Source organism: Lonchura striata, chromosome 12 (genome assembly GCF_050655825.1).
Source record: "Lonchura striata isolate lonStrDom1 chromosome 12, ASM5065582v1, whole genome shotgun sequence".
Taxonomy (NCBI): Eukaryota; Metazoa; Chordata; class Aves; order Passeriformes; family Estrildidae; genus Lonchura; species Lonchura striata.
This window is the reverse complement of record NC_140714.1, coordinates 867201-882554: the sequence shown is the minus strand read 5'-3', so window position 1 is coordinate 882554 and position 15354 is coordinate 867201. Positions and strand designations below refer to the sequence as shown.

The following is a 15354-nucleotide window of genomic DNA, read 5'->3' as shown; positions in this document are numbered from 1 at the left end:
AGCACTGGACTGAAAGGACACAAAAAAGGTGTTGGAGCTGAACCTTCTGTGGGGATCTCTGCTCCTGGCAGGGGCACAGCCTGGGCCCAAATGCCTGGGTGTTCATCCTGGCAGGACTGCAGAGGGATGGGCAGGAGAGCCCAGTGGGATGGGCAGTGCCCACCACCCTGCAGAGGCACAGCCCCGGGCTCTCGCAGGATTCGCCTCAAAATCTCCAACTGAGGGTTGCAGGGCTGGTTTTTTCTCCTTTTACATTGAATTATTCAACAGTTGAAGTGAGCAAAATTAAAGATTTCTAGACTGGTGACGTTTGGAATATAAGAAGGATAGCAAAATCTGTTTCATTTGAACTCTAATCTCTGGTCATGTATAAAATGAATAAAATGCAATAAGTGTGGAGAAATATGATTTACAACAGCAGCCAGAGCCTGGCTCTGAATACCCGAAAATGCCAAGATTGTGTGTCAGTCAATTTAGCAGTGCAGTGGCGAGGGGAGCAATGAAATGAAGGCTTGCTCTTTTTCCTTTCCCTTTTTTTTTTTTTTTTGTTTTTTGGAAGAAGTGACAGATGAAGAATTATTTCTAGCTCAAAAAAGCCAAGTGCTCAGCCCGTGAGAGAGGGAAAAGCCATTATTTTAATAATAGAAGTGGAGGATGTACATTACTCGTGCTGCACTTTGTCTCTTTTAGTGATGTGTAACTTATTTTAGAGCCATGATCACAAACAGGAATGCAAAGCAAGAGATGTGAGACAGTTCTGAGGACTGATAATGGGATTTCTGGAGCTCTTCCCTCTGGCTGTGCCTGAAATCCAGCCAGGCTGGGGTGCACAAAGCAGGAGGGGCACCCAGAGCTGCTCCTGCCCAGGCTGGGGTGCACAGAGCAGGAGGGGCACCCAGAGCTGCTCCTGCCCAGGCTGGGGTGCACAGAGCAGCAGGAGGGGCACCCAGAGCTGCTCCTGACCAGGCTGGGGTGCACGGAGCTCGCTGCAAACCCCCCTGCCCTCGCAGGGTCACTTCTGCACATGCCAGCTTCTGTCCAAGGACAGGGAACTGCAGGGTGGCAGCAGCTCCAAGCACCTCCAGTCCTCTGCTGGCCTGAGCCCTGTGCTCTCCATGCTGAGCACCCTGGGCACCACGGCTGCCCCTGAGGGTGCCCCAGGACACTGGGCAGCTCTCTGTGCAGCAGGGGGACAGCTGGGTGCTGCGTGCTGGGTGTTAAACCCGCGTGGTGACAACCCCCCAAAACTCAGCTTACGGGTCAGTAAATGGCCTTTGTGCTGCCCACCACATTTTCATTCTTGGATAGCTCACAGATTTTGTTCACTGATTCCCTGGGACAGCTCTCCTGTTTTTTACAGGGCAAATGGCTCTCTTAGCAGAAGGGTTTGTTGTGCTGACTGCTCTCCCCCTTTTGATTTTTCACATGGGAGGTTAGAAGCTGACTGCTGGCTTAGCTGGAGCAGCAGGGCCTGAACCACATTTGGGAATATTCTGCCTGCATGCAGAGATAAACCAGGTGGGTTTGGGGCTCCCAGGGAGGGCCCAGAGCTCCTGCAGCAGGGGCAGTGCCCTCTCCCACCCCTGGCACACCAAAATGCCACATTTGCATTCAGGTCCCTTCACCTCCCACGGTTTCGCAAACACGTAGCACAGGGGAAGCTGATTTTAATTTTAATTTTTATTAAAAAGTGTTTCTCATTCTTAGATTTGCACAACATAATGTAGAGGATGGGATAGAATCTTCAGATGACCTGGAAAAGCCTTCTGGGAGATTTATAAACCGTCTACTTCATCTGTAAGAACATTTGTTTTAATTCCCATATAGAAGTGAGATAAATTGGCTTGTAATAGCACGAGTCCAAAAATATCTCAAGTTACCACTTTATTTCCATATTGCAACATAACACAATTCAGTGCATAATTAGAAAGCTGAATTAGAGAATTGGAGCAGTTGCTCTTGATTTGTCTGAAGGCAAAGCTTTAGCCTGCAAAAAGGGTTTTGGACTCTAAAGGGACTTTTGAAAGCTCTGCAGCTCTGAGTTGAGTTGTTCTAGAGACTGTAAGTTCAGTTCTTCTGAGTTGTTCTAGAGACTGTAAGTTCAGTTCTTCTGACCAGCAGCTGGAAATCTCTCCAGGGCTGCCAGAGACAGAGGCCTGATCCTGCAGTGCTTCCCAGAGAAATCACAGTTCATGCAGAATTAGCCATGGATGTATTTTGTTCTATGAAAATTGCCCCTTATTAGATGTGTGTATTCCAGACCAGTCCAATTTTCTCTCAAGGTCTTGAAGATGATTTTTGTGCTTTGCGTGAATAAAGCAAGAATCCGGAAAACATAAAAATCTAAAATTCAAATGGAAATCACTTATGTAAAAGCAGTGATAAAATCTAGGTGCTTTTGCATGTGAATGATGTCCTCGGGGTTGGGTTTTCTCCAGTGCCTGCTTCAAAGTCGCTGCATTTGCAATGCAGTGTGTGAAATGAAAATCTGCCAAAAGTCAGAGTCTGCTTGAGAGAGAGGAGATCTGAGGCAGGGTGACCCTTCAGGAGGGTTTGTCCTCCTGTCCTAGTGGTGTGGCTTCAAACCCCCCAGGGGATGGTCCTGGGAGAGCAGCTCCAGATCGGTTCTAGGCAGCCTGGATTCCTCTGGCAGCACTTCCAGTCATGGGAAGGGATCTAAAATCCCATCAGTGCCACCCTGCCCTGGCAGGACACCTCCACTGTCCCGGGTGCTCCAAGTGCCATCCAGCCTGGCCCTGGCACTGCCAGGATGCAGGGGCAGCCCCAGCTGCTCTGGGAATTCCATCCCAGCCCTGCCCACCCTGCCAGGGAACAATTCCCAATTGCCAATGTCCCCTCCAGCCCTGCCCTCTGTGCCCTGCCCCTCCAGCCCTGCCAAATGCCCTCTCCGGGTTCCTGGAGCTCCTCCAGGCCTCAGCTGTGTCACCCCAGAGCTGAGTAAGCTCCGTCCCAGTTCTCATTCCTGTCAAGTTCGAGCATCTCGTGCTAAATCTGCATCTTAATTTCTTAATTTAATCTCAGGTTTGGGAGCTGCCAGGTTCGGCAGCCAGCTGTAAAAGGCACGCATGAGTTATTAGAGTCCCGTTGTCAGTTAAATCTGATCCTTTGTACTTTAAGTCATCCATTTGCATTCATCTAAAACGCTTCCCCAGAATTTATCAGAAGAAGTGAAATAAGAAATGAAATAGTTTCACGTAAACTGCATTTTTATGTCTGACTGGTAAAACCACAAAGCAGAGATAAAACACATAAAACTGAGGCTCTGCATAATAAGCATATCTATTAGTTTCCCTTATCTTTAGGCTGCTCCCATTTGTCAGGAGACGCTTTGTGTGTCACTCATCCCTTCTTGTTCTACAATCGCTCTTTTCTCCCTCCCTTTTATCTCCCATCAGCATTTGCAAGGTGGGGACTCCGGTGAGGTGCTGCCAAAGACCCCTTTGATTCAATAATCACCTCACCTTCGACCCCTTCCCAGCAGGAAAAATAAAATAAAAACCCAACTCCTGAGCTGCTGCTGTGCCCAGGATGATGCTGGACCAAAAGGTGCCAGGGGGAGGCAGCTCCCAGTCAGACCAGTTCGGCACTGGGGCAGCCCCTGGGGCACAGCAGTGCTGCAGAGTGCCCCTAATTACAGCTAGAACAATTAAACAGGTGGGGCCAGCTGTGTGTGCCACTGCAGGGCCAGCCCGGGTGTCTGGGACTGATGGGCACTGAGACATTCGTGTTTTCTGAGAGCAGAGCTGAGGCTGATGGGCACTGAGATATTTGTGTTTTCTCAGAGCAGATTTCGGGTGATGGGCACTGAGATATTTGTGTTTTCTCAGATTTGGGGCTGATGGGCACTGAGACATTTGTGTTTTCTCAGATTTGGGGCCTATGGGCACTGAGATATTTGTGTTTTCTCAGAGCACAGTTTGAGCTGATGGGCACTGAGATATTTGTGTTTTCTCAGAGCACAGTTCGGGCACTGAGTGGGAGCAGAAGAGGACAGAGGTTCTGAGTAATCCCCTCAGTGTGTGCTGCTTTCCCACCTCTGGATTTCCTGGATATTGAATTTCTGAAGAGGATCTGCAGAGGTGCTGCTGCCTCTTCAGCTCCCTCTCAGCTGTACTGTGCTGCCTCTGTGCCCTTTAATTGTGCTGAATCCCCTGAAGTCGTGAGAATTGTTCTGGTTTATCTGTTACGTGTGTCCTCTGAAAACAGTTCAAAAAAAAGGGGGTAACAAAGGCTTTTCTACCCCTGTATATTTGCAGAGTACATTTTTTAATCCCCATGGGTTCTTTGAATAATCTTCGTTCTCTAAAATAATCTTAGTTCTCTAACTCTAAAATACCTGTTCTCTAACTCAAAAAACTTTTTTCATAATAATATATTGGGAAATCTATCTATTTGTTTTGTTCACAATTTTTATGTTGTGAACATAAATATATTTTTTTCACAGTAATGAGCACAGCTGAGTGGTATGAGCACAGAAATTGTTGTGTACCCTCTGCAAAGTTATTTCAGTGGATTGTAGAGAACTAAATTACGGTAAAAGCAAGAAAATCCCATCTTCATCAGTGTTTCTAAAAGTCACCTGTGTTATTATAGCTTCTGTTCTATAACTTACAGCTCAGCTAAACCCTAGTTTATATCAGAATTATTCAGTCCAAGTCTGACCTGCACTCGAAATAAATTTAAAAAGCTGTGCCATAATTTGCTGTGGGACTGTGTCCAGGCTGCTGGAAGCCTCCAGCACTGAGGATCAGGCGTTGGTGGGTCAGGCAGGGCATTCCGTGGGACTTCACATCACATCACGGTGCCTGCAGGGCAAGGTCCCAGCTCACACATCTGCACTGCAAACTGGCTAAAAATCGGTGTAAAATGGGTGTGTGTGTGTGTAAACTGCTGCAGCCTGGCCAGGTGGCGTGTAATGTGTGCAAACTGGTTAAAAATTACTTTACAATGGGTATTTATGTTTGAACTGCTGCAGCCTGGCTAGGCCCGATGTGTAACACATGCAGACTGGTGAAAAATGACTTTACAGCGGGTATTTATGTTTGGAGTGCTGCAGCCCTGCCCTGGAGTGTAACACATCCGGGCAGGTTCAAACCTCTCTCCAGGGGATATTGATGTGTGTGAGGTGCTGCAGTCCCACCAGTGGTGTGTGACACACCCAGACAGGTTAAAATCCCTTTCCAGCAGGTATTTATGGAGCGCTGCAGCCCCACCCAGGCAGGTTAAAATCCCTTTCCAGGGGATATTTTTTGTGTGTGAGGCGCTGCCCGGCCCGTAACCGCTCTCTGTTGTCCGCAGCTCTACATCCAAACCACCACGCTCACCATCTCCATGAACCTGAGCGCGTCGGTGGCGCTGGGGATGCTCTACATGCCCAAGGTTTACATCATCATCTTCCACCCCGAGCTCAACGTGCAGAAGCGCAAGCGCAGCTTCAAGGCGGTTGTGACGGCGGCCACCATGTCCTCGCGCCTGTCCCACAAGGCCAGCGACCGGCCCAACGGCGAGGCCAGGACCGAGCTCTGCGAGAGCGTGGACCCCAGCAGTGAGTGTGGGATGGGATGGGATGGGCTGGGATGGACCCCAGCAGTGAGTGTGGGATGGGCTGGGATGGACCCCAGCAGTGAGTGTGCGATGGGCTGGGATGGACCCCAGCAGTGAGTACTGGATGGGATAGATCCAAGCAGTGAGTATGGGATGGGCTGGGCTGGACCCCAGCAGTGAGTGTGGGATGGGCTGGGATGGACCCCAGCAGTGAGTGTGGGATGGGCTGGGATGGACCCCAGCAGTGAGTACTGGATGGGATAGATCCAAGCAGTGAGTATGGGATGGGCTGGGCTGGACCCCAGCAGTGAGTGTGGGATGGGCTGGGATGGACCCCAGCAGTGAGTGTGGGATGGGCTGGGATGGACCCCAGCAGTGAGTACTGGATGGGATAGATCCAAGCAGTGAGTATGGGATGGGCTGGGCTGGACCCCAGCAGTGAGTGTGGGATGGGCTGGACCCCAGCAGTGAGTGTGGGATGGGCTGGACCCCAGCAGTGAGTATGGGATGGGATAGATCCCAGCAGTGAGTATGGGATGGGATAGATCCCAGCAGTGAGTATGGGATGGGATGGACTCCAGCAGTGAGTATGGGATGGGATAGATCCCAGCAGTGAGTATGGGCTGGGATGGACCCCAGCAGTGAGTATGGGATGGGATAGATCCCAGCAGTGAGTATGGGATGGGATAGATCCCAGCAGTGAGTATGGGATGGGATAGATCCCAGCAGTGAGTATGGGATGGGATAGATCCCAGCAGTGAGTATGGGCTGGGATGGACCCCAGCAGTGAGTATGGGCTGGGATGGACCCCAGCAGTGAGTATGGGATGGGATAGATCCCAGCAGTGAGTATGGGCTGGGATGGACCCCAGCAGTGAGTATGGGATGGGATGGATCCCAGCAGTGAGTATGGGATGGGATAGATCCCAGCAGTGAGTATGGGATGGGATAGATCCCAGCAGTGAGTATGGGCTGGGATGGACCCCAGCAGTGAGTGTGGGATGGGATGGACCCCAGCAGTGAGTACAGGATGGGATGGACCCCAGCAGTGAGTATGGGATGGGCTGGCCATGGCAGGGACGGCTTCCCAGGTGAGCACCAAATTCATCAGTAACTCTGCTACCCCCGGTTTTCATCCTGCTTCCTGCAAAGTTGTTTTGCAAAAACCTCACGGCCCCTGAAGATTCCCATTTAGGGATTTTATCTGGCCTTAATGCAAATCTTGCCACCGATTTAAAAGGAAAATAGATGGCAAAGACACTTCTAGTTTCCTTAATGTGCATAGCGGAGGATAGCGCAGCACGAAATTACCACGGAGGCCATCAAGTCTGATTTGCATTTGAATTTGGAAGGGCTGGGGAAGGAGACAGCTGCACTGCTCACAGCACGCTGCAAAGGTCTGGGCACGTCTGCAGCTCTTGTGCAAGAGCAGCCCTGAATGTGGAGAAATGCCCTTTGCCTGCCCCTACTCCCCTGATCCCTTTGCTGCTGGAATCCCTGCCAGGTCCTGTCCTGTGAGTGCTGCTAAATTCCTTCCTCTAATGCTGCTGGAATTCCTGCCTCCCTGCTGCTGCTGGAATTCCTGCCTCACTGATGCTGGAATTCCTGCTTCTAATGCTGCTGAATTCCTGCCTTACTGATGCTGCTAAATTCCTTCCTCCAATGTTGCTGGAATTCCTGCCTCCCATGCTGCTGGAATTCCTGCCGGAATTCCTCCCTCCAATGCTGCTGAATTCCTGCCTCACTGCTGCTGAAATTCCTTCCTCTAATGCTGCTAGAATTCCCTCCTCTAATGCTGCTGGAATTCCCTCCTCTAATGCTGCTGGAATTCCTGCCTCCCTGCTGCTGGAATTCCTGCCTCCCTGCTGCTGGAATTCCTGCCTGGAGCAGCAGCTCTGCTGTCAGAGCAGAGTGGGAGCAGGCAGCAGATCCCTGATGCAGCACTTTTCCTCCCCCTGCTCACCCCTGCAGGATTTCTCTCTGATGTCTGATCGTGCAGCTGTACAAAATACATTCCAGCTGGAAAAACGAAATTCCTCCTTGGCAGCTGGACAGGGGTGCAGAACCATGGACAGAACCACCAAGTGGTTCTCACAAATGAGATGAGGCCCCTTGCAGCTGTAGTGGACAGAGCCCTGGGAGCAGGAGGAAATAAATGGAATTCCTGCCCTGGGGTTACCCAGTGACACTGGGGCCCTCTGCCAATGCAAATTCCAGGAAGGGAAGGGAGGAAAAGAGAATTTGAAATCCAGCTGGGCCAAGGCAGGGGAGTGTGTTGCTGGTGCACTTCACTAACCACAGTTTGGATCAACTAAGCTGAAATTAGTTTCTCCCCCACAAAACCCAAAATCTGAGAATTTCATGCCAAAACTTGACCAAAAAAGAAAAGCAGCCAAGCTGTGATGCTGCAGTGTTGTCTGTGGGAAGCCCAGCCTGGGGACATCCCACCCCAGGGTCCCTCCTGCGCTCATCCTGCCGTGCTGCCTCTTATTGCTGGTTTCTGACTTCTGAGAATAGTCTCCCCTCCCACCAAAGAGCAGCCAGATTTTGTTTTGGGAGGGAAATATTTTTACTAAAAATAAATGCTGCTCACCAAAGCCCCATGTTTCTGGTCAAACACCCCATTTTCAGCCCAGGGCTGTAGACCAGAACATGTTTTTAAGGGGCACAAGGGGCAGAGGCCCCTGGCTTGCCCAGATGTGCCAAGTGGGATTTTGAAGCTGATAAATGTGTTTGTTAGGAAATGTGCAGTCTCTGAGTTTCAGGTTTATAAGCTTTTACTCCTTTTTTATAATTTGTGAAATTAGTGTTTTTTAAAAACATTTTCATTATTGATAGAGAATTCCCTCTGTTGATGGTCTCAGCTGCACCAGCTGCTTGTTCATTCCCATGTCTGTGTGTTCATAACAGTTATTAGAAATCCAAATGAAAGTTTTACAAGTTTTGGGGTGCATTAGTCCCAGTGTAACTGCTCCAGTCGCTGTTCTGTAGCATTGATTAGGTTATTGATCAGCTTATTGATCAGTCTCTGGTCAGGCAGCAGCCATGACTGCATGTAACAGTAGCTCACTGACCACCTGAACCCAGCTTCTTTTTTAAAGTTTGAATATTCTGTTGAATTAAAATTGTTTACAGTTCCATTTTTAGTTGAAAAAAATGAAAATTGTATTAGTGGGCTTAAAAAAAAAAAGTCCTAACATCCAAGCAAAGCTCCTCAAACTTAATTTTCAGTGAAGTTTTGAGTATGGTGTTCGTACATAAAAATGGGTTTGATGTTTTTATAGCCATTTCACTTCAAAAATATTTTATACTGTGAATAGGGACATTTAGCAGTTTTAGCAATGAGAAAATAGGAAATGTGAATTACAAATTGCCCTGGATGCAGCAATTCCTGGAGCAATTTTTAAAAGAATCTCGAATATCTTGGCTCAGACGAAGACCGAGGGATGTGTTTTCAGTATTTCGTCGCGAGGGTGGCTCTGCTCCTCTCCCGTGGCTCTGGGCAGGGTGGGTTTGGCTCTGGGTGCCCCTCGAGGAGCAGGGCACAGAGCCCAGGGTGGCTGGGACCCAAGGGTGGGCTGGGACCCAGCCTGGCTCAGCCCGGGCTCTGCAGGGCACCGGGCTCTGCTCTTGGGTTTTGGGGCTCAGGGGCTGCCCGTGCCTGCTCAGCTGCTGGGTGCTGCGGGTGCCATTTCTGCTCCACTGGGTGTCCCCTGGGTGCTCCTGTGTCCCCGTGCCCCCTGAGCCCCGTGTGCCCCCAGCCACTGGGAATCTGGAATCTGGGGGCTGAGCTGCATTTATCCTCTCCTGATCACGGGCCACAGGCAAACCACAGGCAAAATGTGGGTGGTTTTACAGAGAAGTAGCCTTGAAAAAATCTCCGGGTTTTAGCAGATCGTTAAAAGAACAGAGCAGCTGGGGCTGCCCCTGGATCCCTGGCAGTGCCCAGGGCCAGGCTGGAGCACCTGGGGCAGTGGGAGGTGTCCCTGCCATGGCAGGGTGGCACTGATGGGATTTGGGGTCTCCTCCAGCTCAGACCCTCTGTGGCAGGGCTGAAGATGTGCACGTCAGGCTGAAGTCTGTGAACTCCTGAGAGGCTTCCTATGGAACCACTGCTCACAACTCTGGGGCAATCTGCTGGAATTTAGGCTCAGGAAAGAACGTGCCAAGCACTTGGGAGAGGGGTCTGGAGTGAGTCCCGAAGAAGGCACCGATTGCCATGGGAGGAGAGCCCTGGAAAGGAGAGAGATCACCTCCCAGCGCCGGGGGAACGGGCTGGCTCTGAGACCTTGGCCTGGGATCTCTGGGGAAGCAGCAGTGCCACAGGCTGAGCCCCCGGCCACCCTGGGAGCCTTCCAGGCTGAAAGGGATGGGTTGGGGCCAAGCCTTCCAAGCCATTTAGGAGAAGTCTCTTAGGCATTCCTGTCTGCCATCTGGCGTGTGCCTGCTGCCGCTCGCTGCACGGCTTTCCCTGCTGGGGCACGGCTGGCACGGGCAGGACCTGGGCCCTGGCATCGGTGTGCTGTGCTCTGTGTGCTGGAATTCCACACCCTGGGGAGATCTCCCTGGTGGAGCCTGAGGTGGAGTGCCCCGCTGGGCTCTCTGCTCCAGTTCGTGCTGCCAGAGCAGTGTCAGACTGGGAGAGATCCCACACTTAACTTCGGTTGGGATTCACTGTAATTACTCCTTCCCCTTCCCGAGGAAAACACTCAAACGGCTGTTGGTGACGCAGCCAAAACATGAGGAAAACATGAGGAAAACATGAGGAAAACACTCAAACGGCTGTTGGTGACACAGCCAAAACATGAGGAAAACATGAGGAAAACACTCAAACGGCTGTTGGTGACGCAGCCAAAAAATGAGGAAAACCTCAGACGGCTGCTGGTGATGCCAGGGAACCCGTGAGTGACTCTGGGGCTCAGGAGGGCCAGGCCAGGCCAGGCCAGGGGCTGTGAACATGCAGAATGTCCCAGAGCTGGTTCAGGGCGGGGAAGGGAAGCCTGGCTGGGTGGTTGGAGGTGCTGAGCCCCTGGGCTGCCTCCCAGGGCTGCTTTCCTGTGCTGCTGCCTCCCAGTGCCCCAGTCTGGCCAGACAGTGCAGGGACTCAGGCAGGGCAGGCTGGGGGTGTTCCTGTGCCCAGACCTGTCCTACATTCAATGTATTTATTTCCCTGTAGACTCCATACCACCAGTAAGAAAGAGTGTTCAAAAGTCTGTTACTTGGTACACTCTTCCACCTACTGTATAGCTTTTGCCTGCTTTCCAAAAAGGTAAGGAAAACCGAGCTTTTCTTGTTTTATTCTCAAATTATGATGATGATTATGATTATTGTGACTATTTTTATTATATACATAATTGTGTTAGAAATGTTTATTAGTGCAGATGTGTTATAAAAGATATCCAACTTAAAAATTGTTCACAAACCCGTTACCAAAGCTGCCGTGGGGGGTTTGCCTGGGAAAGGGAGACCCTGACGTGGGTGGCACCAGCTCTGGGTGGTCTCTCCTTCCCACCACTGGAGCTGGATCCCACTAAAGCCCGTGAGGATGGAGATATTTGTTTAAAAACGAACAAACAAATGATCAGAAGCTAATTCTGGCCCCAGATGTGACAGCTACCACGGTGTTTTCTGAGCCCCCCCAGCAGCTGCAGGGCTGCCTGGCAGCAGAGAGAGACCCTGAGCCCAGGTGTGAGCAGCCCTCCCCTCCCCAAAATTCAGATGGCTCCAGAGGTCTGCAAAGCTGCCCCACGGCAGCCCAGTGGCACTGCCTTGCTGGGAGCAGCGTGAACAATTTTTGAGGGCTGGCTGTTCCTGCGTGTTGTGGCTGCCTCGTGGTGGTCTGTGATGTGTGAGCTCCTTTGGCCTTGTGGCTGCACCAGCCAGGAATTCCTGCTTCCCAGAGGAGTCAGGAAGCCTCTGGTGCTGGAGAGAGATGATTGCCAGCCCTTAATAAGCATTTCTCACAGCTCCCTGTGGCCAGGGGGCTTTGCCCTGGCACAAAAGCTTGTACCTGACCTGGTTCCTGGGCTGCTGTGCACTGAGGACTGGAAAATCACTGTATTCAGCCTTCAGAATGTTTAGCTGGGCCCTAATAGGCGAGAACTTCTATCAGCAAAGGTTGGAATGTCACTTGAATTGAGTCTCTGAGTCACAGGAAAAGAAATTACCAATATCTCTGGCTGGTGCAAATTGCCCCAGCTCCAGCATCAATTCAGTCCTCCTGAGAGCTCAAATTGGTTTTTATTGTATTTGAATCAGGGCCATTATGCCAACTCCCAGCTCGGGCACAGGGGATGGGAGGCTGAAGCTCCCCACGAACCCCGGGATGACCCCGAGCATCCAAGGGCTGCACTGGGGGAATGGGACAAAGGGGCCACTCAAACATTACTGCAAATGAAAGAGGAGACAGGGAAGGGCAGCTCTGTGAAGGTGAAATTGATAAAGGAAGGAGATGAGAGAGGTGGAAGACACCTAAATCTCAGCAGAAATCAGTTTTTTAAATAAAACTTTTATAAAAAGTGGCACAAAAGATAATTAGGAGCTCAGATTCTATTTTTTTTCCATGTAATAATGGAAATAATCTCAGGAATTGCTCTCCGCAAAGGCACACAAATAACTCTGTCATCCAAGTCCAATAGAAAGCAACTGGCCACTCCGATTCTTTAAGCAGATTTTAAACTTTGGTCCAGAAAAGCTTTGAAAATGCTGCAGCCAGGGGTGCTTGGGGCCTGTGCTGGTGCAGCCAGTGCTCCTCTGCTCCAGGGTGTTTTCCATCTCTGCCCCAGCACTGCTGCTCCAGCTCCTGCAGCCCTGCTGCTTTGATTTGTCCTCCCGGGAATACAAAGCAACAAGCAGCATGAAAGGATGCAGTGTGTTAAAAACAAAGCTGGAAAACATCAGCCTGGCTGTGAACTGACACTTGTTTTGCTGGAAGGTGTTTGTAGCAGGGATGAACAGAGCTGAGCCTGACGTGGCTGTATCAATTTCTGCTGTGATGTGCAGGGAGATGGGTTTGGAACGCTCAGAATTGTTTCCTGGGAGTGACAAACAGGGCCCCTCTGCTCTGGAGGGAATGCAAGGCTGGGAAACTGCTCGTGGCAGTGCGAGGGAAGGAACTGTCCATCAATGGGTAAGGCAAGGAATTGTCCATGGGTGAGCAAGGCAAGGAATTGTCCATGGGTGGGCAAGGCAAGGAATTGTCCATGGGTGGGCAAGGCAAGGAGTTGTCCATCAGGGAGCAAGGCAGTGCTGATTGATTCCCGGGTTTGGGGGCACAGAACATGATTGATCCCAGGCTTTGGGGGCACAGGACATGATTGATCCCAGGCTTTGGGGGGCACTGGACATGATTGATCCCAGGCTTTGGGGGGCACTGGACATGATTGATCCCAGGCTTTGGGGGCTGGCTGGACACAGACACCAGGCAGTGCTGACTCCTGTGGCACTGCAGCCTGGGCACTGCCAGGGCTGGCAGCACCCTGTGGAGTCCCTGCCTGCCCTGGGCACAGCTCCCCTGGAAGGGAATGAGCTGCTGAGTTCCTCTGGAAGGGAGCTCTTGGACAGGAGTCCTGGCATGGTTCAGAGTGCCTGGGGCTGCTGTGGAAAGGGGAGATGGTTCAGGAACCCCCAGAGCTCCATGCCTGCTCCCCTCCTGCTCACAGCCCCGAGAACCCCAGACCAGGGGCAGCCCGCTGGCCCCGGGGACAGCCCGGTGGCCCTGGGGACAGGCTGGTGGCCCTGAGGACAGCCCAGTGGCCCTGGGACAGCCCGGTGGCCCTGGGGACAGGCGGGTGGCCCTGGGACAGCCCAGTGGCCCTGGGGACAATCAGCTCTTTGAAGGCTCTGGGTCTGAGCTGTGAGATGCTCTGCAGCTCATCAGCCTCCAGTGTGTGCTGTGGAATAATTCTTTGCTGGATTGAAGTGTCATTTTTGTTTGAAATCTGGCCAGTTTCAGCCTGAGAAAATACTCCGTGTTTAACCTCACTTGAGGGATTTTCTGTTCAGCGGAGGCTGCTAAGAAATGAGAATTTGCACTCAAAATTGGTAACTGAAAGACTTTGACAGCCCTTCACTGCGTCTATTTTGATTCTGGAACGGCTGACTGGAGAACTAAACGTCACAAATTCCTCCTAATGGTGATGTGCTTATTTTAAAATTATTGCATGGAGGTGCACCCTGGCCTTGGGCACTGCCAGGGATCCAGGGGCAGCCCCAGCTGCTCTGGGCACCTGTGCCAGGGCTGCCCACCCTGCCAGGGAACAATTCCCAATTCCCAATCTCCCACCCATCCCTGTCCTCTGGCACTGGGAGCCATTCCCTGGCTCCTGTCCCTCCATCCTTGTCCCCAGCCCCTCTGTAGCTCTTCTGGAGTCACTTCAGGGGCTGCCAGGGGCTCTGAGCTCTCCCTGGATCCTTCTCCTCTCCAGGGGAGCCCCCCAGCCCTCCCAGCCTGGCTCCAGAGGGGCTCCAGCCCTCAGAGAGAACATTCTCTCCTGTCTGAACATTTGGGCATCATGTTACTTTCTTTTTTTTACATCTAAAAATAATTACTTTTGATGGTACATTCATATAATTGCCAGCTCCCATATTAAATATCTGCAGACTGTCTCACACATTTCATGGCTTTACACAATACAAGATTGTAGCGTGCAGGGAAGTGTCAGACTGTTTCCTTTTCTAAAAACTGAAATTCTGAGGGCACTTAAACCATCACCTTTGAGTCTGATGTGTGAATAAAAATGCACTCGTGGCTAGAGGTGCCTGGGATATGTGAAGCTGGTAGAGATGGATGTCTGTGAGCAGAAATAAGGATTAGTTAGTGTGTAAGTATTCATCATTGATTCCACATTTTGGAATTTCCACTATCTGGTCTTTCTCCCTGGATGAGCAGTGAGCAGACACAGCTACACCTCATGGGCCAGTCCCTCTCACCTTTTGCTTAACAAACTCTCAGTAGCTCTGAGGTCTCCCTTGGACTAATTTATCACTCCTTACATGCAGTTACGATGCGAGGGAGATTCTGTCAGATCTGGAGATTGTAATATCAGGGCAAAGACATGGCTTTTGGCTCTCCTGGCTCCCATCTGTGTGCAATGCCTCCCTCTGTGCCAGGCAGGGCAAATGTCAGGGCTCAGCTCCCTGCAGGGCTGCCTCACATCCCTCCCTGCTGGGGGCTGCTCAGGAAAGAGCTGCAGCACCAGGAGATCAAACTCCATCTCACCTCCATCCCTGGGCTCCCTGAATCACTGGATTGCTCCAGGAAAGAGCTGCAGCACCAGGACATCAAACTCCCAAAACTCCCATCTCACCTCCATCCCTGGGCTCCCTGAATCACTGGATTGCTCCAGGAAGGAGCTGCAGCACCAGGAGATCAAACTCCCAAAACTCCCATCTCGCCTCCATCCCTGGGCTCCCTGACTCGCTGCCATCCAGGCTCTGGGGAGCAGCTCCAGCTGCTGAGAGCTCCCAGCAGCAGCAGAACACTGGCTGGAAGGGCCGCTTTTGTTCAGAAATCTCTTGGAAATTTGGCAAGTGAGTCCAAAAAGAAAATTCTAATAATGACAGGGTAAAAAGGAGAACAAACCTCAAGCAACATTGAAGCAAAATAAATTTCTCAAATACACAAAGCCAGGCAGTTTCTGGGGGGCATGAGTGCAGGTATGGAGAAAACTGCTCAGGCTGTGTCAGAGCAGCAGAAAATCCCTGAGCCTGCCTCGCTGTGAGGGGAGCTGGCCACACCTGCTGGGTTTGTCCCCCTGGGCCAAGAAAAGCCCAGCAGCTCTGGGGACGA

At 51.3% G+C, this 15354-nt stretch overlaps 1 protein-coding gene across 2 annotated transcripts in view; it reads left to right on the top strand.

The window, feature by feature from the left end:
* Window positions 1-15354, top strand: part of GRM7 (glutamate metabotropic receptor 7) — a 176952-nt gene that overhangs the window by 150959 nt on the left and 10639 nt on the right. The window contains exons 9-10 of one of the 2 annotated variants that reach the window (XM_085590242.1): window positions 5320-5566; window positions 10741-10833. In XM_085590242.1, coding sequence (XP_085446368.1) covers window positions 5320-5566; window positions 10741-10811 — 318 coding nt within the window. In that variant the 3' untranslated portion in view covers window positions 10812-10833. The remainder of the gene's footprint in view (window positions 1-5319; window positions 5567-10740; window positions 10834-15354) is intronic. The other variant, XM_077786198.2, reaches the window with a different exon arrangement.